This window comes from Anolis sagrei, chromosome 9, assembly GCF_037176765.1.
Source record: "Anolis sagrei isolate rAnoSag1 chromosome 9, rAnoSag1.mat, whole genome shotgun sequence".
NCBI lineage: Eukaryota > Metazoa > Chordata > Lepidosauria > Squamata > Dactyloidae > Anolis > Anolis sagrei.
Window position 1 is genome coordinate 11,869,041 of NC_090029.1, and position 23,212 is coordinate 11,892,252.

General features: G+C 41.0%; 1 protein-coding gene across 1 annotated transcript in view; it reads right to left on the reverse strand.

Annotated features, from left to right (window-relative positions):
* Positions 1-1,218: 1,218 nt before the first annotated feature.
* The window catches only part of IREB2 (iron responsive element binding protein 2), a 41,204-nt gene continuing 19,210 nt past the window's right edge, over positions 1,219-23,212 (reverse strand). Inside the window, exons 7-22 of the mRNA XM_060755708.2 lie at positions 22,990-23,173; positions 22,271-22,410; positions 21,935-22,106; positions 19,457-19,557; positions 17,411-17,527; positions 15,319-15,478; positions 13,205-13,340; positions 12,080-12,164; positions 11,293-11,449; positions 11,018-11,142; positions 8,398-8,502; positions 6,855-6,997; positions 5,032-5,179; positions 4,818-4,940; positions 3,539-3,724; positions 1,219-1,584 (exon numbers count right to left, since the gene is read on the reverse strand). Coding sequence (XP_060611691.2) covers positions 1,474-1,584; positions 3,539-3,724; positions 4,818-4,940; positions 5,032-5,179; positions 6,855-6,997; positions 8,398-8,502; positions 11,018-11,142; positions 11,293-11,449; positions 12,080-12,164; positions 13,205-13,340; positions 15,319-15,478; positions 17,411-17,527; positions 19,457-19,557; positions 21,935-22,106; positions 22,271-22,410; positions 22,990-23,173 — 2,193 coding nt within the window. The 3' untranslated portion in view covers positions 1,219-1,473. The remainder of the gene's footprint in view (positions 1,585-3,538; positions 3,725-4,817; positions 4,941-5,031; positions 5,180-6,854; positions 6,998-8,397; positions 8,503-11,017; positions 11,143-11,292; positions 11,450-12,079; positions 12,165-13,204; positions 13,341-15,318; positions 15,479-17,410; positions 17,528-19,456; positions 19,558-21,934; positions 22,107-22,270; positions 22,411-22,989; positions 23,174-23,212) is intronic.

Here is a 23,212-nt window from a genome sequence, read left to right on the forward strand (position 1 = left end):
CTATTGTTGGTGGGGTTCAGAATGGTCTTTGATTGTAGGTGAACTATACATCCCAGCAACTACAACTCCCAAATGCCAAGGTCTATTTTCCCCCAAACTCCACTAGTGTTCACATTTGGGCATACTGAGTATCCATGCCAAGTTTGGTCCAGATCCATCATTGTTAGAGTCCACAGTGCTCTCTGGGTGTAGGTGAACTTCAACTCCCAAACTCAAGATCAATACCCACCAAACCCTTCCAGTATTTTCTGTTGGTCATGGGAATTCTGTGTGCCAAGTTTGGAGTTGGTAGAGCTCAGAGTGGTCGTTGATTGTAAGTGAACTATAAATCCCAGAAACTACAATGCCCAAATGACAAAATCAACCCCCCTGCCCAACTCCACCAGTATTCAAATTTGGGTGTATCGCGTATTTGTGCCAAATTTGGTCCAGTGAATGAAAATACATCCTGCATATCAGATATTTACATTTCAGCTCAGAACAATCAGGAAGCTCTTCCTAATATTCAAATGGAATCTCCTTTCTTGTAGTTGGAAGCCATTGTTCTATTGCGCCCTAGTCTCCTGGGCAGCAGAAAACAAGCTTGCTTCCTCCTACAACTTCCCCTCAAGTATTTATCCATGGCCCTCATCATGTCTCCTCTCAGCCTTCTCTTCCGCAGGCTAAACATGCCCAGCTCTTTCAGCCGCTCCTCATAGAGCTTGTTCTTCAGACCCTTGATCATTTGAGTTGCCCTCTTCCTCTGGAAACATTCCAGCTTGTTGACGTCTCCCTTCAATTGCAGTTGGGTTGTTAGGTGTCTTGTGTCCAAATTTGGTGTCAATTCACCCAGTGGTTTTTGAGTTCTGATGGTATCACAAACGAACATTACGTTTTTATTTATATAGTGTATGTGAATTTGTGTCCCGGCATTGAATGTTTGCCGTATATATGCCGTGCTCCGTCCTGAGTCCCCTTCGGGGTGAGAAGGGCAGAATATCAATGTTTTAAATAAAATAAATAATAAAAAAGGAAGAATGCACCCTCCAACTTGTGAGCCATGTGCTGCTCTCACGCCAAGAAGCAATACAGAAAGAGGGAGAGAGGGACAAAAACCAACCCCAAACGGCTAAGAATCATGACCTGGCTGAAAATGTTCTCCAGAATTCACGTCCAGGGTTTGACATCCTTTATTTACAAAACGGTCCAGGACACCCCACTCCCTCCCCGCCCGCCCTCCCTCCCCATACTTACAGCTTCCTCTTGTCACGACACGCACGTCAATTATTTGTTAAAGCAATGTCAATATAGCACCATTCGAATATTATTTGAAAATCCGGAAGGATTCCTGCCGCAGTCACTACAACAATTCACAATCTTGTACATCCATGGACGAAGCACCCCGAGCGCGGTGGGACTGTGGACAGTTCCGTCGACCGGGTGAGGCCCGCGCGGCCCATGAAGGGAGGGAGGGAGAGAGGGGCAAACGGGGCCCTACAACAGCCTCCGCATCATGTAGTTCAAAACGCCGCCGTGTCGGTACAACGTCACTTCGACGTCATTGTCAAAGGAGGCAAGAACGCGGAATACTTTACCTGTATTTGTCTTAGAAAGGGGAGGAAGCAAAAGGACACATCAGACAGGGCTCTCTCCCAAAAGAGTTCACAAACATTCGTTTTTCCAAATGCTAACTGCATTTCCCTATTGTTTCAAGCCTTCCGCCTCTCTCAGGGCCTTTGATGAGTGCACAGCACACCTTTTCTACTGCTCTGACAACGTCCCATCAAAAATATTAAAAATTAACTTAAGTATTTTTAATTACAAAAATGTGAGTCAAGCACTGAAAGGGTTAAATGGATGCCATGACTCAGTAAAAGCTGCAGTTCAATATAAGCAAGTGTGCCAGTAGCTTAGTAGTCCTCGGTCTGTGAGCGGTCTCTGTGAGAGAAAGGCCTCAGTGTGAGGTAGGCCTCAATGACTCAGCAAAAGTTGCAGTTAAATATAAGCAGGTGTGTCTGTAGCTTAGTTGCCCTCAGTCTGTGAGAGGTCTCTCTGGGAGAAAGGCCTCAGTGTGAGTAGGCCTCAATGACTTGGCAAAAGCTGTAGTTCAATATAAGCAGACATGCCTGTAGCTTAGTAGTCCTCAGTCTGTGAGAGGTCTCTGTGAGAGAAAGGCCTCAGTGTGAAGTAGGCCTCAATGACTCGGCAAAAGCTGCAGTTCAATATAAGCAGGTATGCCTGTAGCTTAGTTGCCCTCAGTCTGTGAGAGGTCTCCCTGGGAGAAAGGCCTCAGTGTGAGTAGGCCTCAATGACTCAGCAAAAGCTGCAGTTCAATATAAGCAGACATGCCTGTAGCTTAGTAGTCCTCAGTCTGTGAGAGGTCTCTGTGAGAGAAAGCCCTCAGTGTGAGGTAGGCCTCAATGACTCAACAAAAGCTGCAGTTCAATATAAGCAGGTATGCCTGTAGCTTAGTAGTCCTCAGTCTGTGACAGGTCTCTCTGGGAGTAGGGCCTCAGTGTGTTAATAGGCCTCAGTATGAGGTAGGCTTCAGTGTTAGTTCGCCTCAGTGTGTGCGAGAGGCGTCAGTCTAAGAGAGCCCTCAGTGTGAGGTGTGCCTCAGTGTTAGTAGGCCTCAGTATGAGAAGCTTCAGTGAGAGAAGCCCCAGGTTGAAGGCCATCATGTGTGAAGCTTCAGTGTGAAGGCTGCTGTGTGTAAAAAGCTACTGTGAGATACTCCTGTGTAAGTTCGGTTTGAGAAGAGGCTCTGTGAGAGCGAAGCTGTTTATCTGCATGAGAAAGAAGCCCAGCATGGAAGTGAAGAAGAAAGTATAAAGAATTTTGTGTGCCTCAGTAATAGCTGAAGTTCAATACAAGCAGGTGTGCCTGTAACTTAGTAGTGTGAGAAGGCCTCAGTGTGAGGTAGGCCGCAGTGTGAGTGGGCCTGGTGTGAGAACTTTCTGTGAGAGAAGCCCCAGGTTGAAGGCTATTGTCTGTAAAGCTCCAGTGTGAAGGCTGCTGTGTGTATAGCTACCGTGTGTGAAGCTCTAGTGTGAAGGCTGCTGTGTGTGTGAAGCTATTGTGAAACTCCTGTGTAACTTCTGTGTCAGAGGAAGCTCTGTGAGAGCGAAGCTGTTTATCTGCATGAGAAAGGAGCCCAGTGTGGAAGCAAAGAAGGAAGTATAAAGAACTTTCTTTGTGTTACGGAAACCTTTTTGTAAATAGTGCAACCATATTATTTTGCTATAAAGAAAAGCCTTCTATGGAAGAGATAACATTGGTGTGTGTTTTTGTTCTTTGTATCATTTTGGGCTCCTGGTGCTGCGCCACGCTACTGCTAATAAGTACATTCCTGGGGAGGGTCTTTTGTTAACAAGCCCACTCGCCCAACATATCCAACCTTGTTTTGTTGCCGAACTTCCAAGCAATGAAGGCACTCCTCAAAACCAGGTCACATTTCAATCAATAAGTATACCAGTGGGAAGTGTTAGAAGTTAAACAAAATAACTCTTAAGGCGTCAGCATTACAGCCTGCCTGCGTATAGAAGCAAAACCAAGGTACCTTTACGTCTAACGTGATTCCAGGGGATAACTCTTGAGGAAAGGAGATAGAAAACTGCTCTTTGCCCGTCAGGCCCAAAACATGTGCGCTTTCGCCTTGGAGAAACTGGAGCGGAGCAATGCCCATCCCAATTAAATGGCCTTTGTGGATCTTCTCGTAGCTTTCGGCGATAACTGCCTTGACACCCTGTGGAAACAGGTACACCTGGTTCAGTCCGTCTATCCTTCCAATAATTCCAAAATAATTGGAACTTCAGTTCAAGTTCACTGCGATACAATATTATTCTGTAACGTAAAACTATTAGACCTGGTGCTATCTTCTGAAATAAGCTGCCAAGTGCAGAAACAGGAAAGACTTTTGTAACAATCGTCCCAATTTGCAAATGGAAATCCAAAACAATATTTTCAAGGAAACAGCATGAAACAATTAAGTTTTACGAAACTGAAATAATAATAATAATAATAATAATAATAATAAACAACTTTATTTATACCCCGTTACCATCTCCCCAAGGGACTTGGAGCAGCTTAAATAACACATCAAAACAGAAAAGCAGTAAACAAGCAATGCAATACAATACAAATTAATATAAATCACATATAACAATAACACACAAGGATTTAAAAACCTATGGCCAGGCCAAATGTAATATTTTTTTTTTTAAATCACCAAATAAGAAATGAGTTGCCCCAAATAATGAGCACACCTAGGATCTCATAGTTACCGTATATACTCAAGTATAAGCTGACCCAAATATAAACCAAGGCGCTTAATTTGACCACCAAAAAAACTGGGAAAATGTATTGACTCAAGTATAAGCCGAGGGTGGGAAATGCAGCAGCTATGGGTCAATTTCAAAATAAAAATAGCTACTAATAAAATTACATTAATTGAGGCATCAGTGAGTTAAATGTTTTTGAATATTTACAAAACCTGTAATTTCAGATAAGACTATCCAGCTCTGATTAAACCATTATTCTCACCTTCTTCAATGTCAATGTATCCTTCCAATAATAATAGAGTAAAATAATAAATGTAATAAAAATAAAAATAATAGCATAAAATAATGGAAATGTAATAATGGCAGTAATAATAGAGTAAAATAATAAATGTAATAATAATAATAATAATAATAATAATAATAATAGCAACAGAGTAAAATAATAGATAACTTTGACTCAAGTATAAGCATATGGGGCCTTTTCAGCCTTTAAAAAGGACTGAAAATCTCAGCTTATACTCGCGTATATACGGTACTTGAAATACAATGTGAACGTACCAGTAAAAAAGGCCCCTTTGCAGCCCAGTCTCTTGAGCTCCCCAGTCCGTACTTCTGGCCAGCCAAGATGATCAGAGGTATGTTCTCTTTCCGGTATAACTCAGCCGCATCGAATACATCCAACTGCAACAGAGGAGGGAGAAGATGGGAAAGATGGAAATTCCCAAGCATCAGTTGCCTATCAATGGCTCTGTTGAAATAACCACGTCCTTACCGTCTGCCCAGTTGGGAAGTGGATGGTTTTTGGAGCCGGTTTCCCAATGAATTTGTTGAAAAGCTTGATGTTGGCAAAAGTGCCTCTCGTCATCACAGCGTCATTGCCCCGCCGAGCACCATAGGAATTGAATTCACGGGGAGTGAGGCTAAAAGAGACCACAGAAGACAATCCAAACACAGAGGTGAGTGGGAAGTATATGTTGACTACAGGAATCATTTTACATCCTGGTCGTACTCTAAAGGCACCAGACCACCTCTGATCTTGGAAGCTAAGAAGAGTTACTGGGCTGCTGTGAGTTTTCCAGGCTGTCTGGCCATGTTCCAGAAGCATTCTCTCCTGACGTTTTGTCCCTATCTATGGCAGGCATCCTCAGACGTTGTGAGGATGGAAAGGCAGATAGTACAGTAGATGTGCTTTCCTACTCGATAGTTTTTCCAATCTCCATGAGTCTTGGAACAGTTTCTCCCGTAGAGATGTTCAATGTGTTGTCCAAGGCTTTCAAGGCCGGAATCACTGGATTGTTGTGAGTTTTCCGGGCTGCCTGGCCATGTTCCAGAAGCATTATCTCCTGACGGTTTGCCCAGATCTATGGCAGGCATCCTCAGAGGTTGTGAGGTCACAACCTCTGTGAAATGTCAGGAGAGTGTGCTTCTGGAACATGGCCATACAGCCTGGAAAACTCACAGCAACCCAGTGATAATAATAATAATAATAATAATAATAATAATACTTTATTTAATGCGCTCTACGTGGGGCTGCCCTTGAAGACAGCCCGGAAACTGGTCCAACAGGCAGCGGCCAGATTACTAACTGGTGTGAATTATAGAGAGCGGTTAACTCTCCTGTTTAAGGATCTCCACTGGCTGCCGTTTATTTTCCGGGCCCAATTCAAGGTGCAGTTTTTGACCTACAAAGCCCTGAACGGTCTACCTGCGCGACCACATTCCAAACCCCACCAATGATAAAACTGAATCAAACTTCCCACACAGAACTCCCATGACCAACAGAAAATCCTAGAAGGGGTTGGTGGGCATTGACCTTGAGTTTGGGAGTTGTAGTTCACCTACATCTAGAGAGCACTGGGTACTCAAACCATGATGGATCTGGGCCAAACTTGGCACAAATGCTCAATATGTCCAAATGTGAACACTGGTGGAGTCTGGGGAAAATAGACCTTGACATTTGGGAATTGTAGATCCTGGGATTTATAGTTCACCTACACTCAAAGAGTATTCCGAACTCCACCAACGAGGGAATTGAACAAAACTTGGCACACAGAACTCCTGTGACCAACAGAAAATACTGAAAGGGTTTGGTGGGACCTTGACTTTTGGAGTTGTAGTTCACCTACATCCAGAGAGCACTTTGGACTCAAACAAGGATGGACCTGGACCAAACTTGGCACGAATACTTAATATGCCCAAATGTGAGCACTGGTGTAGTTTGGGGAAAATAGACCTTGCTGGGATTTATAGTTCACTTGTGATCAAAGAGTATTCTGAACTCCACCAAACTTCCCACACAGAACCCCATGACCAACGGAAATACTGTGTATTCTGTTAAAGGGGGTTTTTGTAACCCCTTTAACACCCCCGTCGCAAGCTCTCCCAGGGGTCCCGACCCCCAGGTTGATTTAGAGATTATGCAGAAAATTGGGACCAGAGGCTTGATGGAGATTCAGTTAATCCTACTTATAGTTATGCCACATAGTTCATCTGCTTGAAAGCGCAACTTCTGGAATGCAGCCATTTTGGGGATGAGTTGACCCCCCCCCCCCCCATTCAGCACCCGCCCCCCATTCCTCCTCTGAAGGTCCTCACCCTTTATTGGTCAAGTATCTGGCGGCGGCGCTGCCCCTTGCGATGCTGCCAGCAGGCGAGACGTGATCCGTTGTGACAGAATCCCCCAAGTGCAACAGAACGTGTGCGTTTTCAATCGACTGGGGCGGACGAGGGTCTTTGGCCTGTGAGGCAAAAAGGAAAACAAACACACTGAAGACATTGTGTTCCCAGCTGTTTAAAATATTCTTGGAATTATTCTTGGAATTGCAATGTGACTCTACAGCAGGCATGGGCAAACTTTGGCCTTCCTCCAGGTGTTTTGGACTTCAACTCCCACAATTCCTAACAGCCGGTAGGCTGTTAGGAATTGTGGGAGTTGAAGTCCAAAACACCTGGAGGAAGGTCAAAGTTTGCCCATGCCTGCTCTATAGTAACTTCCACTGGTAAGTTTGGAAAAGCATCTCTTGCAGCTACCGGGTTATAGTAAAATATAATGCTAATATTGTGCTATGCTAATAATATATTGTATATACATATAATATTATAATATAATACAATATAATACTAATAATACAATATAATATCTGTATATATATATTTCATGTAATATGACTACTAATATTGCAGTACGGTGGAATAGTACCATATAGTAATACATAATACTAATATTGTGCTATGCTAATAATACAATATATTGTATGTACAGATATTGATCATAATATTGTAATACAATCTAATACTAGCAATAATACAGTAAAACAATATAATTATATACTACATGTAATATTAGTAATAATATTGCAGGACGGTGTTATAGCACAATGTAATAATATATGCTACCAATATTGTGCTATGCTAATTATACAGTATATTGTATGTACATATAATATTGATCATAATATTGTTATACAATATAATACTAATAATAAAATATAATAATATTACATACTATATACTACATGTAAAAGTACTAATAATATTGCAGTATAGTTATAGTGCAAAATAGTAATACATAATATTGTACTACGCTAATATAATACATTCTATACACATATAATATTGATCATAATATTGTAATACAATCTAATGCTAATAATAATAATAATACACTAATTAAATATGATATATTACATGTAATATTAGTAATAATATTGCAGGTCAGTATTATAGTACAATATAATAATATATAATACTAATATTGTGCTATGCTAATTATATAATATATTGTATGTACATATAATGCTGTTCATAATATTGAATGCAATATAATACTAATGATACAATATAATAATATTACATATTATAAATATTACATATTACAAAGCTACAGACGATATGGACAGATTTTTTTTTATGTTGAGGGACTGCGAGCCACATTCAGTTCTCAAGACTTGAAACAAATTCCTTTGTTCTCAAGGGAGAATTTTGTGTTCAGCTTTTAAAACACACAACGTTTCCTGAAACTTTATAACCGCCCATCTTCAAATTGGAAGAGGATTAGACATTTGATGAAACCAACAGGCAGAGATTCGCTTGGGTGCAGCAAATTCCAAATGAATAGAGCGAGGGCTTCCATACTTACAAGCTTATCAAAAAACGAAGGACATCGGATGTACGTAGACTTTGAATCCCATGTAAATAAAACCGACTCAGGCGCTTCCAAAGAGTTCCATAGCTTATTTCCTTTCTGAAAAAAAAACAGGACCAAAATAAAGTGCAATATGAACATCCTTTTTATTGATGACTGCTCATTTTCAGTTAATTCAGTTTCAGTCCTTTACATACTGCACACACACACACACACACACACACAAGCTTGGGTACCCAGTGCTGCCAGGGTTATTTGAAAAATTCAATTTTTTAATTGTGCAAAATGGGTGAACTACAACTCACATCATGCCAGGTTAACCCCTGAAAAACTCTAACAGTAGTTGAAGTTTGTGATGTTGGGCAAGTTTGCTCTAGATGCATCACTGGTGGGGTTCAGTGTGCTCTCTGGCTGTAGGGTAAACTACAACTCCCACTATGGTGAGTCAGTCCCTTCAAACTGCTCAAGTAGGTTGAGTTAGTCATGGGGGTGCCAAGTGTGGCCCAGGCCCATCATCATTGGAGGTCAGAGTTTCTCTGGCTGTGGGTGAATTACAACTCCCTGGAAGGAAGATCAGTTACCCCCCCCCCCCCACAAACCCTTCCAGTCATCAAATTTCAGCATATCAGGTTTAATAGGCCAGTCGAAATCCATTGGTGTTTGGGTTCACACTGCTCTCTGGATATAGGTGAACTAAACTCCCCCAAATCAAGGTGAATTTTCCCCAAAGACCTCCAGTATCAAGGGGGCTCTGTATGCCAGGTTTAGTCCAATTCCCTCTTTGGTGGAGTTCAGACTGCTCAATGATTGTAGGTGAACTATAAATCCCAGTACCTACAACTCCAAAATGTCCTGGCCAATTCCCCTCCAAATCCACCAGTATTCAAATTCGGGTATATCAGGTATGCATGCCAAGTTTGGTCCACATCCATCATTGTTTGGGTTCATAGTGTGTTCTGGATGTAGGAGAACTACAACTCCTATAAATCCCACTAAAGACTTCCAGAATTTTTTGCTGGTCACAAGGGTTCTGTGTGCCAACTGAATTCCAGGTCCATCATTGGTGGAGTTCAGAGTGCTCTAGATTGCAGGTGAACTATACATCCCAGTACCTACAACTACAAATCATGGCGAATTCTCCCCAAAGCTCTCTAGTATGTTCAGTGGCTGACCAATTCCTCTGTTTGCTGTGTGCCATAGAAAAGAGTAGGAAAGGGTTAAGGGAGAGGCAGTGGGCGGGGTCATGCAAATTCCACACCAATGGAGAGTCAGAAACAATGGGATGCCTGAGGTGGAGGAAACACATAAAATCTAGGATGAAATTTCCCCTGAATGAAAGCCTTCACTTGGGTTGTGGGCAGTATGGTATCTGTGGGGGACATTGACAGGGCTGTTGGATATGTTCATGGTGCTCACTATAACCTGCAATGTCATTGGGGGGAGCGCCATTTGGGTCTCCTGAGTAGTGGGAGCTAGAGCTGTTTGTGGAGGCAGGAGCTTGTCTGTGTAAGGGGACACCCCAGCTCCACACACACACATATTTTCACAATTATGTCTGTGTGTATATATGCACCACACACACACACAGATGATAATAATAATAATAATAATAATAATAATAAGAAGAAGAAGAAGAAGAAGAAGAATAAGAAGAAGAAGAAGAAGAAGAAGAACAACAACAACAACAACAACAACAACTTTATTTTTCTACCCCACCTACATCTCCCCAAAGGGACTCGGGGCGGCTTACATGGGGCCAAACTCAGGCAGAATATAATTAAAATAAAGCAATAACAATTAAAACAGCATAAATACATAATATTAATATTGTGCTATGCTAATATAATACATTCTATACACATATAATATTGATCATAATATTGTAATACAATCTAATTCTAATAATAATACAATATAATAATATAATAATTAAATATGATGCATTACATGTAATATTACTAATAATATTGCAGGACAGTGTTATAGTACAATATAATAATATATAATACTAATATTGTGCTATACTAATTATATAATACTGATCATGATATTTAATACAATACTAATAATACAATATAATAATATTGCATATTATATCCTACATGTAACATTACTAATAATATTGCAATATAGTGTTATAGTGCAAAATAGTAATATATAATATTAATACATAATATTAATATTATGCATAAAAACATAAAACAACATAACAAAAATAGTTAGCAACAACAATAACAGCAGACTAATTTTGGAGGGGGGGAGGAAAACCACTACGTGAACTAGTTAAAGGATAAAGTGGTTTAGTAAGGTAGATGACAATGTATTAAGACAGAAAAAATCATGGAAACAGAGCAAATTAACAGGAGCAGTTAATACAATATAGGACATCAGATTGAATGACAATTCAAGTCATAATACAGGCCATTTGTCATAGGATAATAATAATAATAATAATAATAATAATAATAATAATACTTTATCTATACCCCGCTCCATCTCCCCCTCCCCCAGGGGGCGGCTTACATGAGGCCACCCCCATCAGTACAATACACACAATATAACACAAAAGCATAACAAACCCAGAAAATAAAATAAGATTAGTGAGGAATATTACCTCCATTTTCTGCCTCAGTTCTTTAAACATGGATGCGATGACAAGCTCTTCCTCCACTTGTTGAAGTTCTTCTCGCGTAGGCCAAATATCGTAGAGGAAGATGCTTTTCCCATCAGGAGTGACCCCTAGGCAAAGATGGGGCAGGCGGTCAATTAGGAAAAGCAGCTCCACATAACACACGGATGCCATTTTCAAATGGGAAGAGACTCCTTAAACATAAAACCCAAGCCCTCTATTACGTAAATATCAGCTGAAAGCACCCAGATATTCGTTACCTAATGGCTCCGTCTGGAAATCGATATTCACAGTTCCTGCGATAGCATACGCTATAACCAGAGGAGGGGAGGCAAGGTAGTTGGCACGGATGCAACTGCAGAGGCGGCCTTCGAAGTTCTTGTTCCCGGACAAAACCCCACAAGCCACCAAATCACCCTGAAAGATAGAAAGTATACATTTCTATGCATCCACAGAATCATAGGATTGGAAGAGACCTCCAGGGCAGTGGAACTCTCTGCCCCGGAGTGTGATGGAGGCTCCTTCTTTGGAAGCTTTTAAACAGAGGCTGGATGGCCATTTGTCAAGGGTGATTTCAATGCAATATTCCTGCTTCTTGGCAGGGGGTTGGACTGGATGGCTCATGAGGTCTCTTCCAACTCTTTGATTCTATGATTCTATGAATCTCCTATCTTTCCTGTAGTTTGAAGATTTTGTTTTCCGCGTCCTTGTCTCCAGGGCACCAGAAAATAAGCTTGCTCCCTCCTCCCTAAGACTTCCCCTCACTTCTTGATACACGACCCTCATCATGTTTTCTCTCAGCCTTGTCTTCTGCAGGCTAATCATGCTCAGCTCTTTAAGCCGCTCCTCATAGGGCTTGTTCTCCAGATCCTTGATCATTTCAGTCGCCCTTTGACTGCTACTATTTACACGAATTTATCAGCTTTTTTGAAAACCACTCAATTTGAATGATGAGCAAAATTTATCCTATTTAATTAAAAAATCTCAGCTCTTTCTTACCAGTCAAGAGAAGTCAAGGTCTGCTGTGCCTTGGGTGGAAAAACCTACCTGCACAATTGCATTCTGAATGGTTTCTGGCAGCGGAGCGGTATTTCCAACACATGTGGAACATCCATAGCCAATGACCTCAAATCTAAAAGGGGAAACCAAGATACAGCGGCTTACTGGCAAGTCCTATTTCATTCCTATATTCCTTGAAACACATGGAATCCTTTCAGAGATGGAATGTCAGCTATAGACTCAATGCTTTTTATGCTAAAGGGCCAAACTTCAACGCAAGGCATTGAAAGTTTCAAAGAAAGGTGTTGTCACAGGCTTTCACAGCCAGAATCACTGGGTGGCTGTGATTTTTCTGGGCTGTCTGGCCCTGTAGATATGTAAACCTCGCTTGCCTAGTTTCCAATAGAAATAATAATAATAATAATAATAATAATACCTTATTTATATACTGCTCCATCCCAGGTAACATCACAAAACATACAAAGTAAAAGCAACACAACCATAAGATTAACAAAGCAAAATATAAGCATAAAGCATAGATCTCTCAACCTATGAGGATGCCAGCCATAGATGTAGGCAAAACGTCAGGAGAGAATGCTTCTGGAACATGGCCATACAGCCCGGAAAACTCACAGTAATCCAATTAGATAACTGATGGAGAAAGACCCTTTTCCGCCCAAGATTGAGGTAATACCAAGCAAGATTGGCAACGAATCTGACATAGAATATGGCAGGTCATAATGTATGTTCCTATGATGACCTGCCATATTCTGCAGGAGGCATTAACCGGATTTTAAGTGGATTCGTTCTCCAGTGTGATGAGGACCCTGAAGGTCAGCAGTTCGAATCCGCGAGACGGGGTGAGCTCCTGTCTGTCAGCTCCAGCCTCCCATGCAGGGGCATGAGAGAAGGTAAAATATCTGGGCGTTCCCTGGGTAGCATCTCTGCAGACTGCTAATTCTCTCACACCAGGAGCAACTTGCAGTTTTTCAAGTTGCTTCTGACACAATTTTTTAAATGTCTCATCAGTAAAGATACACAATTAATGACACAGTGCTTTTTCTTGCAAGGCAGCCCTTATAGTACTTGTATGCTTTGGACATGATGGTATTTGAAGCATGCTATATTGTTCATTAGGACATACTCTGACACCAGTACAAAAAAAGTCCATACCCGAGTCTGTTAAGGTACGGCAATACGCCACTGGAACTGAGATACTGGGTGACCATTCCGCTCCCAGGCGACAGGCTAGTTCGGATGTAAGGTTTCACGGTCAGACCAGCTTCAACAGCCTTTTTGGCCAACAAACCTGTGTATGAACCATGAAAGAGGTTGTTAACAATCGGGACAAAGAGCAACAAGCGTTCTAAGTGACACGATAAAGCAACAAAGCAGCAATGGGGAGGCTTTCGGTCTCACGTAAGTATTTGATTACAGAACAATGATCTGGATACATGATTTCTGATATGTCACATATAATAATAATAATAATAATAATAATAATAACAACAATAATAATAATACTTTATTTATACCCCGCCACCATCTCCCCAAGGGGACTCGGAGCGGCTTACATGAGGCCAAGCCCAACAACACATTGATAAAACAAAAAACAATGATTAAAAAACAATACAATTAATATAATATAACTGAAGGTGCATCTACACCAGGCATGGACCAACTTTGGCCCTCCTCCAGGTGATTTGGACTTCCACAATTCCTGAAATCCTACCGGCCGTTAGGAATTGTGGGGGTTGTAGTCCAAAACACCTGGAGGGTGGAAGTTTGCCCATATCTGCAAGAAAGCAATGGCTAGATGCATTTGGGTGTTACCTTTTCCTTCAGAGGACTATATTAAAGATAGCATATTATATTAAGACAGAGAAACGAAGGGAGAAAGAACAAACAGAGAGAGATGTTGCAAAAAATTAAAACAAACAAAGGACCTTTGCGTACCCTCTATCATTCTAACACTAATCGGACTTGCTTTGCCCTTGAGCTACAGATGTATCAATACAGCAAGAGGTAGAAAAGAACAAGAGGTACAATCTAATACTACTACTACTACTACTACTACTACTACTACTAATAATAATAATAAATTAATAATAATAAGATCGCGCAGACAGACTACAAGCAGAGGCACAACACCGTTGCTCAGATGATTCATTGGAACCTGTGCCACAAACACCATCTGCCTGCGACAAAGAACTGGTGGGATCACAAGCCGGAAAAATTACAGAGAATGAACAGGCCAAACTCCTCTGGGATTTCCGGATTCAGACAGACAGAGTTCTGGAGCACAAGACTCCTGACCTCACAATTGTGTTAAAAAACAAAGTACGGATTGTCGATGTTGCAATCCCAGGTGACAGCGGGATTGAAGAGAAGCAACTGGAAAAGCTAACACGATATGAGGATGTAAAGATCGAACTGTAAAGACTCTGGCACAAGCAAGTCACAGGGGTCCCAGTGGTGGTCGGCACACTTGGTGCAGTGCCTCAAGACCTTGGTCTGCACTTAAACACAATCGGTGCTGACAAGATGACCATCTGCCAGCTGCAAAAGGCCGCCTCACTGGGATCTGCACGCATTACTTGCCAATACATCACACAGTCCTAGACACTTGGGAAATGTCCAACGTGTGATCCAATTCAACAACCAGCAGCGTGTCTGCTGTGGAGTCATCTTGTTGTGTTTCAAATAATAATAACTCTGGCACAAGCCTATAAAGTGGTGATCGGCACCCTGGGTGCAGTGCCTCAAGACCTTGGCCTGCACTTAAACACAATCAGCGCTGACAAGATTACCATCTGCCAGCTGCAGAAGGCCACCTTACTGGGATCTGCACGCATTATTTGCCGATACATCACACAGTCCTAGACACTAGCGAAGGGTCTGATGTGTAATCCAATGTAACAGCCAGCAGAGTGATTTTGTCTGCTGTGGACCCATCTTGTTGTGTTTCAAATAATAATAATAATAATAATAATAATAATAATAAAACTTTATTTATATTCCACCCTATCTCCCCAAAGGGACTCAGGGTGGATTCCCATCACAAAAGAGCAAACATTCAATGCCTGAACATAACACGTAACAGACACATAATAACAAAAATTAAACTCCACAGCATATAAAACAAATGATAAATTAGCAACTCAGAATAAAATGTAAACAACCTATTATATCAGACATGAAAACAAACATAAAACATAAAAACCGTCAACAGTGTTCCCTGGGGGCATAAAAATTGATCACTGCTCAAGATGTCAACTGAGGAGTACCTGCTCCTAGCATCACAGATGGGTTGCAGTTGTTGGTACAGCTGATCACCGCCGCAATGACCACGGAGCCGTGCGCCAACTTGTACTCGTTTCCTTCATACTCCACAGGGATGACGTCGTTTTGCTTTTCTGCCGGGATCTGAAAGCCTTTAAACCCAACCTGGAAGGTCACAAAGGTATTACAAAGACATCACATCATAGTTGCATTTAGACAATAATAAGGGAGAGGTTAAAATTCTGTGCTTGGTATTACGGAAATTTACAAGAAATGATTAGAGAGGTCGACAGAATCAGACTCTTTTACACTCATCACTCTACTCCCCCTGCTTTCATCTTGTAATTCGACAGGCGAGTGCGGAGAAGAACAAACCACTGACCACTGACTACAATACAACCTTAGCCCTGCCGCATGCACAATGGAGGACCTTCTCACAGCAACACCAGAGGCACTCCAAGTGGCCAGCTTCTGGTCAAAGGACATTTAATATCATGCCAAGTTTGAAACTTTGTGTTTTTAAATATGTTACAATTGTACCTTCAATTTGCTTCTGACACGATAAACGAATAAAACTCTTGTAATTTAATCCCATTTTACCAAATTTATTTTTTAATAAACTTTTATCATGTTTTAATTTCTTTTCATTAACTATTACAGAAGTTTCAGAATCATGATTACTGTCTATTTGCCTGTATTTTTGGGTTTTTTTGTCTTTTATTGTTGAGATGCTGAGTGGACTATTCGATTAACAGATCTGAAGTCCCAATGTGCACAACAAAATATTTGTTGGAGCTCAGCCTGTGATTGTGTTTAAGGATCAGGGTGCTTTGGATGTGGGGAGTGATGACAATGAAGTTCATGAAGGTAATGGTGTTTCCAATGGTATTGATGGAGAGAATGACCCGGAGATCTCTGTTCGAAGTGTATTTTTTCATGAGGATGTCCCTGAAGGGTGTGAGGATGATAGTGTGCTCCCTGAGTTGCTACCAGAGAATTCCCATGATTTGGAGCTTGAGAACAGCTCGACACCTGGCCCAGTTGCAGAAATTAATGAGCAAATAGATAGACGGGAGGTGATTAGACAAAACAGAAAAGCAGATCAGTGGCTCTGGTGTTCTGACAGGCTCTGAGAAATAAAGATAAGGGATTCAAGGCTAAAGCGAAACCAATTTCTGCTCACTTGGGACATAGCTTAACGAGGAGATAAAAGTCCCAAGTACAGGATCTGTAGTCAATGAAGCATTGTTTGGAATCAAGTCCAGATCTCGTCCCTGTTCCTTGGAAACCTTGCTTTGGAAAGATTCATGTTCTAAGTGCCTTTGATTGATGTTTTTGATTCTTGGATTTTATGATTATGGTTTTAAGTGCTTTGGACTCATGTTTCCAGTGTTTTGGATTTTACTATAGAAGTTTCTACCTTTGTTTTTCATAGACTTTGATGGACTAATTCCTTGGACTATTTTGTTCCAGCTTATCTTCCTACCTAATTGGATTTACCTATTCCTTTAAAGTGCTTTTTACTTTTACTGCTTTTAATTATCTTCAATAAATGGATTGCATTTCTACTCAACTGTGTGGTGTTTAAAGTCAGAGGGTTTTTCCTGGTCTGGAGTGCAACAGTATCTGAGACTGAACATCTTTATCGGCCTTCATATTTATGACAATTTTAGTCTGAAATGCTGACAATAGATCTACCCTATAGTTTTAGATATCGTGCCTTCTTCTTCTTCTTCTTCTTCTTCTTCTTCTTCTTCTTCTTCTTCTTCTTCTTCTTCTTATTATTATTATTATTATTATTATTATTATTTTATTGGTATACCACCCTATCTCCCCAAAGGGACTCAGGGTGGTTTCCAACATATAGGCAAATATTTAATTGCCGGAAAGAAACCATAAAAACACTTACAGCAAAATAAACACATTCGACAATGTAACACCACCTAATTAAACTTAACAAACAAAATAACAACAGCTGAAAAACAACGACGTCACAAAATCCCATAACAATGAAAGAAGGTGAATTTGCCCATGTGTAAAAAAAAATATGCTCTGGCTTCAAAATAGAGATTTCGCACCCATTTCCCCTGCACATACCTTTTCATTGAGGCATGCTTGGAAATCCCCCTTCATGCCCGTCACAGCCACTCTGTCCTGTGGCCTTTTGGGGCCGCTTACGTAGGGTGTTATTGATTCCAGGTTTATGTGTATAATCTGATGGAGAAAATACTTTGTTAATAACTATTGCACAATTTATATTATTATACAAGCCTTTGAGAATGTCTAGCCCCAATGGTCTGTTATTAATGACGCAGCACTGCACTTTTATCCTATGCCCTTCTTCCTTAACTACAATTTGAACTATCTCATTTCCTTGTCTTGTTTACAGTTTGGCCATATCTACGGTTTGGCCATGTTCAGCAGTGGAACTCTCTGCCCCGGAGTGTGGTGGAGGATCCTTCTTTGGAGACTTTTAAACAGAGGCTGGATGGCCATCTGTTGGGGGTGCTTTGAATGCAATGTTCCTGCTTCTCGGCAGAATGGGGTTGGACTGGATGGCCCATGAGGTCTCTTCCAAATCAATGATTCTATGAATGGCTGTCACCATAGGTTATTGGGTGTTGTTCTGAGTTTTAAATTGTTGTTTTATGTGCTACTAGCCATCCACTGCCACATGTTGCTGTGGCCCAGTCTATGTATATGTGTTTTGTGTGTGTGTATATATGTGTATATGCATATATATGTGGCTTTACACATGCATTGTAATATATTTTTATTTTTGGCTTTTTAAGTCTCTTCTGCTGTTTTCCCCCCAGTGCTTTTATGAGTGATGGTCACTCATTGGCCTGAGAGGTGTCTTGTGTCCAAATTTGGTGTCAATTTGCCCAGTGGTTTTTGAGTTATGTTAATCTCACAAACGAACATTACATTTTCTATATATATATAAATGTTCTGTGCATAATGAGTACCTTAAAAACAAAAGAACCAAAGAACGAAATCACACCAAATTTGGCAACAAAACATCTCACAACACAAGGAGTGACAAGGAGTGACCATCACTCAAAAAATTATGACTTTGTCATTTGGGAGTTGTAGTCGCTGGGATTTATAGTTCACCTACAATCAAAAAGCATTCTGAACTCCACCAACAATGGAATTGAACCAAACTTGGCACACAGAACTCCCATGACCAATACAAAATACTGGGTTTGGTGGGCATTGACCTTGAGTTTGGGAGTTGTAGTTCACTTACATCCAGAGAGCACTGTGGACTCAAACAATGATGGATCTGGACCAAACTTGGCACAAGCACTCAATACGCCCAAATATGAACACAGATGGAGTTTGGGAGAAATAGACCTTAACATTTGGAAGTTGTAGTCACTGGGATTCACAGTTCACCTACCATCAAAGAGTGTTCTGAACCCCACCAATGACAGAATTGGGGCAAACCTCCCACCCAGAACCCCCATGACCAACAGAAAATACTCAAGGCCATCCAGTCCAACTCCCTTCACTAGGGCAAGAAAACGTAATCAAAGCCCTCCTGACAAAGAGCCATCCAGCCATAGATATAAATAGATATGATTCACACACAGAGAGATATAGTATTATAGATTTGAAAGGGACCCTTAAAGAAGGGCAATGATATCTTGCATGTTCCAGGGTGGGCAAAACAGACACTCTCCACATCAACACTGACAAAGAAACTGCAAAAAATACTGTTTACCCACAAGCAGAAAGAAATTACATAGATTAGAAACCAACACTTTCTCATTACTTTATTTTGCAGATCAAAAGACAGGGCCACAGCAATGCGTGGCAGGGAACAGCTAGTTATTTATGTAGATATATGCACCACATTCAATATTCTAGCAACCTTTTTCTAACTACAGCAATTACCTCTCAATTTCCCACTTCTCAATTATTCAATGGGCCACTATTTGCTTCATGTTAATGTGCCTTTAAAATAGAGCAAGAAGTCTACCTATATATATGAAAAAATGGGAAGAGGAAAACTGGTTGAATACAAAACTGGCCTCTCTCTTGAGAGGAATAAAAACTACATTGGATAAGAAGAGTTCGGGGAAAAAAAGCAGAAATCAAAACAGACAAGCACTACAAAGGCCATTTTGGAATTACCTGAGAATATTCTGGTTCTTCAGTGGGAAGTTGGTCATTTCGAAACAATTTCACAGCTTTAAGATATGCTTCCATGGACTTAAGTTGGGTCTTGTCAATACCTATGGGAAATATTGAGAGGCTTAGGAAAAAGACATCAAAGGAAACCAAAATTTACTAACAAACAACACAGCAGAGCGCCTAAACGGAATTTGCACAGCAAAAGGCTGGAATTTTATGAACTCGATTATCTTTTCCTAACTCAGCTTAGGAACTCACAAGGTTCACAAACATTGGTTCTTTTAATAAATACATCCCCCTTCAATTTCTGTACAAGTATTGGGGAGGAAAATGTGATCTGAGATGGAGGACCTTCTTATAGTAACACCAGAGGCACTCCAAATGGCCAGCTACTAGTCAAAGGACATTTAATAGAATACCAAGCTTGCAAACTTTGTGTTTTGTTTGTTTGTTAAAAATGCAATACAACTGTTTGGTTTGCTCCTGACATGATAATTATTATTATTATTATTATTATTATTATTATTATTATTATTATTATAGTAGGCTCTGAAAAAATACTTCAGCTGTACAATGTTCCCTCACTACTTTGTGGTTCGCTGTTTCGTGGGTTTTTTCCTCCCAGTTTATGAATGGTTGCGGTTGCCCAGAGCAGCGTTCTAATCCCGCCTCCTGGCAACGATGGAGTGTGGAAGTGGTTTTTACCCTCCCCCTCGGGAGAGAGGCAGCCAATCAGGAGAGATTGCAAAGCAAAGCAGAGATAGCTAGCAAAAAAAAAGTGTGCAATGCCTTTAAATCTCTCCTCACTTCTGCCTCACCCTCGGAACTCGATATAAATATATAGCACCCCTACTTTGCGGATTTTCCCTTTTCAAGGGTGGTCCTGGAACGTAACACCCGCAATAAGTGAGTGAACACTGTACTCCACTAAAAGGAAAATCAGTGTTTACCAGGCCTTGCAAATGCTAACTTATTATCAACTAGCTGTCCTCTGCCACGCGTTGCTGTGGCCCAGTCTGTGTATGTGTTTTGTGTGTGTATATATGTGTTTATGTGTGTGCATATATTTGTGTATATATGTGTGTTTATGTATATATGTGTGTGAAGGGCATATGTCTCTACTCTACTGGACTGACCTTGAAGGAGCTGGGGGTGGTGACAGCCGACAGGGAGCTCTGGCGTGGGCTGGTCCATGAGGTCACGAAGTCGGAGACGACTGAACGAATGAACAACATATATATGAGTATATATTTGTGTATTTATGTGTTTATATGTGTACATGCATATTGTGTATATGTTTGCTTATCTATATGCATATTTGTGTGTATATGTATGTATGTATGTGTATATATAGTTGTGTGCATGTGTATATGTATACGAGTGTATGTGTATATGTATATATGGTGTATTTTTGGGGTTTTTAAGTCTGTTCTGCTGGGGTTTTGTGTGTGTTTTGGGGAGATGGACACTCATCGGACAGTTAGGTGTTGTTGTTCATTCGCTCATGGACCACCCACGCCAGAGCTCCCTGTCAGCCGTCACCACCCCCAGCTCCTTCAAGGTCAGTCCAGTCACTTCAAGGATGCCATCCATCCATCTTGCCCTTGGTCTGCCCCTCTTCCTTTTTCCACTTTCCCCAGCATCATTGTCTTCTCTAGGCTTTGCTGTCTCCTCATGATGTGGCCAAAGTACTTCCACTTTGTCTCTAGTATCCTTCCCTCCAGTGAGCAGTCGGGCTTTATTTCCTGGAGGATAGACTGGTTGGATCTTCTCGCTGTCCAAGGCACTCTCAGCACTTTCCTCCAACACCACAGCTCAAAAGCATCTCTCTTCCTTCGCTCAGCCTTCCCTAAGGTCCAGCTCTCACATCCGTAGGTTACTACAGGGAATACCATGGCTTTGACTAGGCGGATCTTTGTTGCCAGTCTGATGTCGCTACTCTCTACTATTTTATCGAGATTGGACATTGCTCTCCTCCCAAGAAGGAAGTGTCTTCTGATTTCCTGGCCACAGTCTGCATCTGCCGTAATCTTTGCACTTAGAAATACAAAGTCTGTCACGGCCTCCACGTTTTCTCCCTCTATTTTCCAATTGTCAATCATTCTTGTTGCCATAATCTTGGTTTTTTTTATGTTTAGCTGCAACCCGGCTTTTGCGCTTTCTTCTTTCACCTTGATTAGAAGGCTCCTCAGCTCCTCCTCGCTTTCGGCCACCAGAGTGGTGTCATCTGCATATCTGAAGTTAGGTGTATTGTGTCCAAATTTCGTGTCAATTTGTCCAGTGGTATTTGAGTTATGTTAATCCCACAAACAAACATTACGTTTTTATTTATACAGATACACACTTGGTATTTATACCTATAGTTTGGTCCCTATATTCCTGGGGTCACATAAACATTTCTCAGGAAAAGCTTAAGAAGCTCTGCTTTAGACAACAGGTTCCTGTGGGTACCTCTACAAAACTCCGTTTCCGACTTACCGGTATACTTTAAATGCTTCAGTGTCACATTATCGATAGGGAAAAAGCTCAAGATAGCACCATATTCTGGACACATATTGGCTATTGTGGTTCGGTCACCTATAGAGAGCTGGGAAATGCCAGGACCAAAGAACTCCACAAATTTTCCAGACACCCCTGCTTGCCTCAGTTGCTATTGGGAGAGAAAAGAAAAATACATTATCACAAGGCTGACAGAGAAAACCCAGATAGGTTTGGAAATGGCTTACAGGCCTACCCCAACCACATTATTTGCTGGATAGTGTGGCCCATTCCGCAACCAAGAGGACTCTTTGTAAAGCAAAATTGCAAGATTACCTTTGTAATGCTCAGGACCACATCTATTGATGTGGCAAGCGGGCTGGCAGAGCCAGTAAGTTCACATCCAACCACCTCCGGCAAAGTGAAGGTGACTGGCAAGCCCAGCATGACTGCTTCTGTTTCAATTCCTCCCACTCCTGAAAAGAGAAATGACACCACTTAGCCACTTCATTACAGGCCAACTAACCACGTAATATGGGAGTTGAAGGACGAATCTCCTTGGCCTGAAGTTACAACTTTTGGCCCTAGAAAGCTCAGTTTTATCTTGAATATAATCTAGTTTCCCAATTAGTGGATTGAAAGACCAAGTGAAGAGAGGGGAGGCCAAGGAACAGTTCCATCTTGTCTCCTGTGCTAGTCTAATAATATAGTATAGTATAGTATAATATATTGTATACACATATAATATTTATAATATTATAATGTAATGCAATATAATAATATATGATAGTTATATATTTACATTACATGTAATATTACTAATAATATTACGATATAGTGGTATGGTGCAATATAGCCATGTTTAATGCTGATATTGTACTATGATAATAATATAATATATTGTATGCAATATATACCTTGTAAGCCACTCTGAGTCCCCTTCGTTCTTGTAGCACTATTATGTGCTTTCGTAAGCTGCCCGAGTCCCTTTTGGGAGATGGTGGCAGGATATAAATGAAATTGTTGTTGTTGTTATTATTATTATTGTCTCTTACCCCATCCCAAGATGCCCAAGCCATTCACCATCGTTGTATGAGAATCGGTGCCAATGACACTGTCTGGATAAAGAAGGCCTTCAGCGTCAAATACGACTCTCGACAAGTACTCCAGGTTTACTTGGTGTGCCATTCCTGTTCCAGGAGGGATTACGGAGACATTCCTAAAAACTTTGGAGCCCCACTAGTTTATTTGAAGAGAGAGAGAAAAAAAAATCAGAAA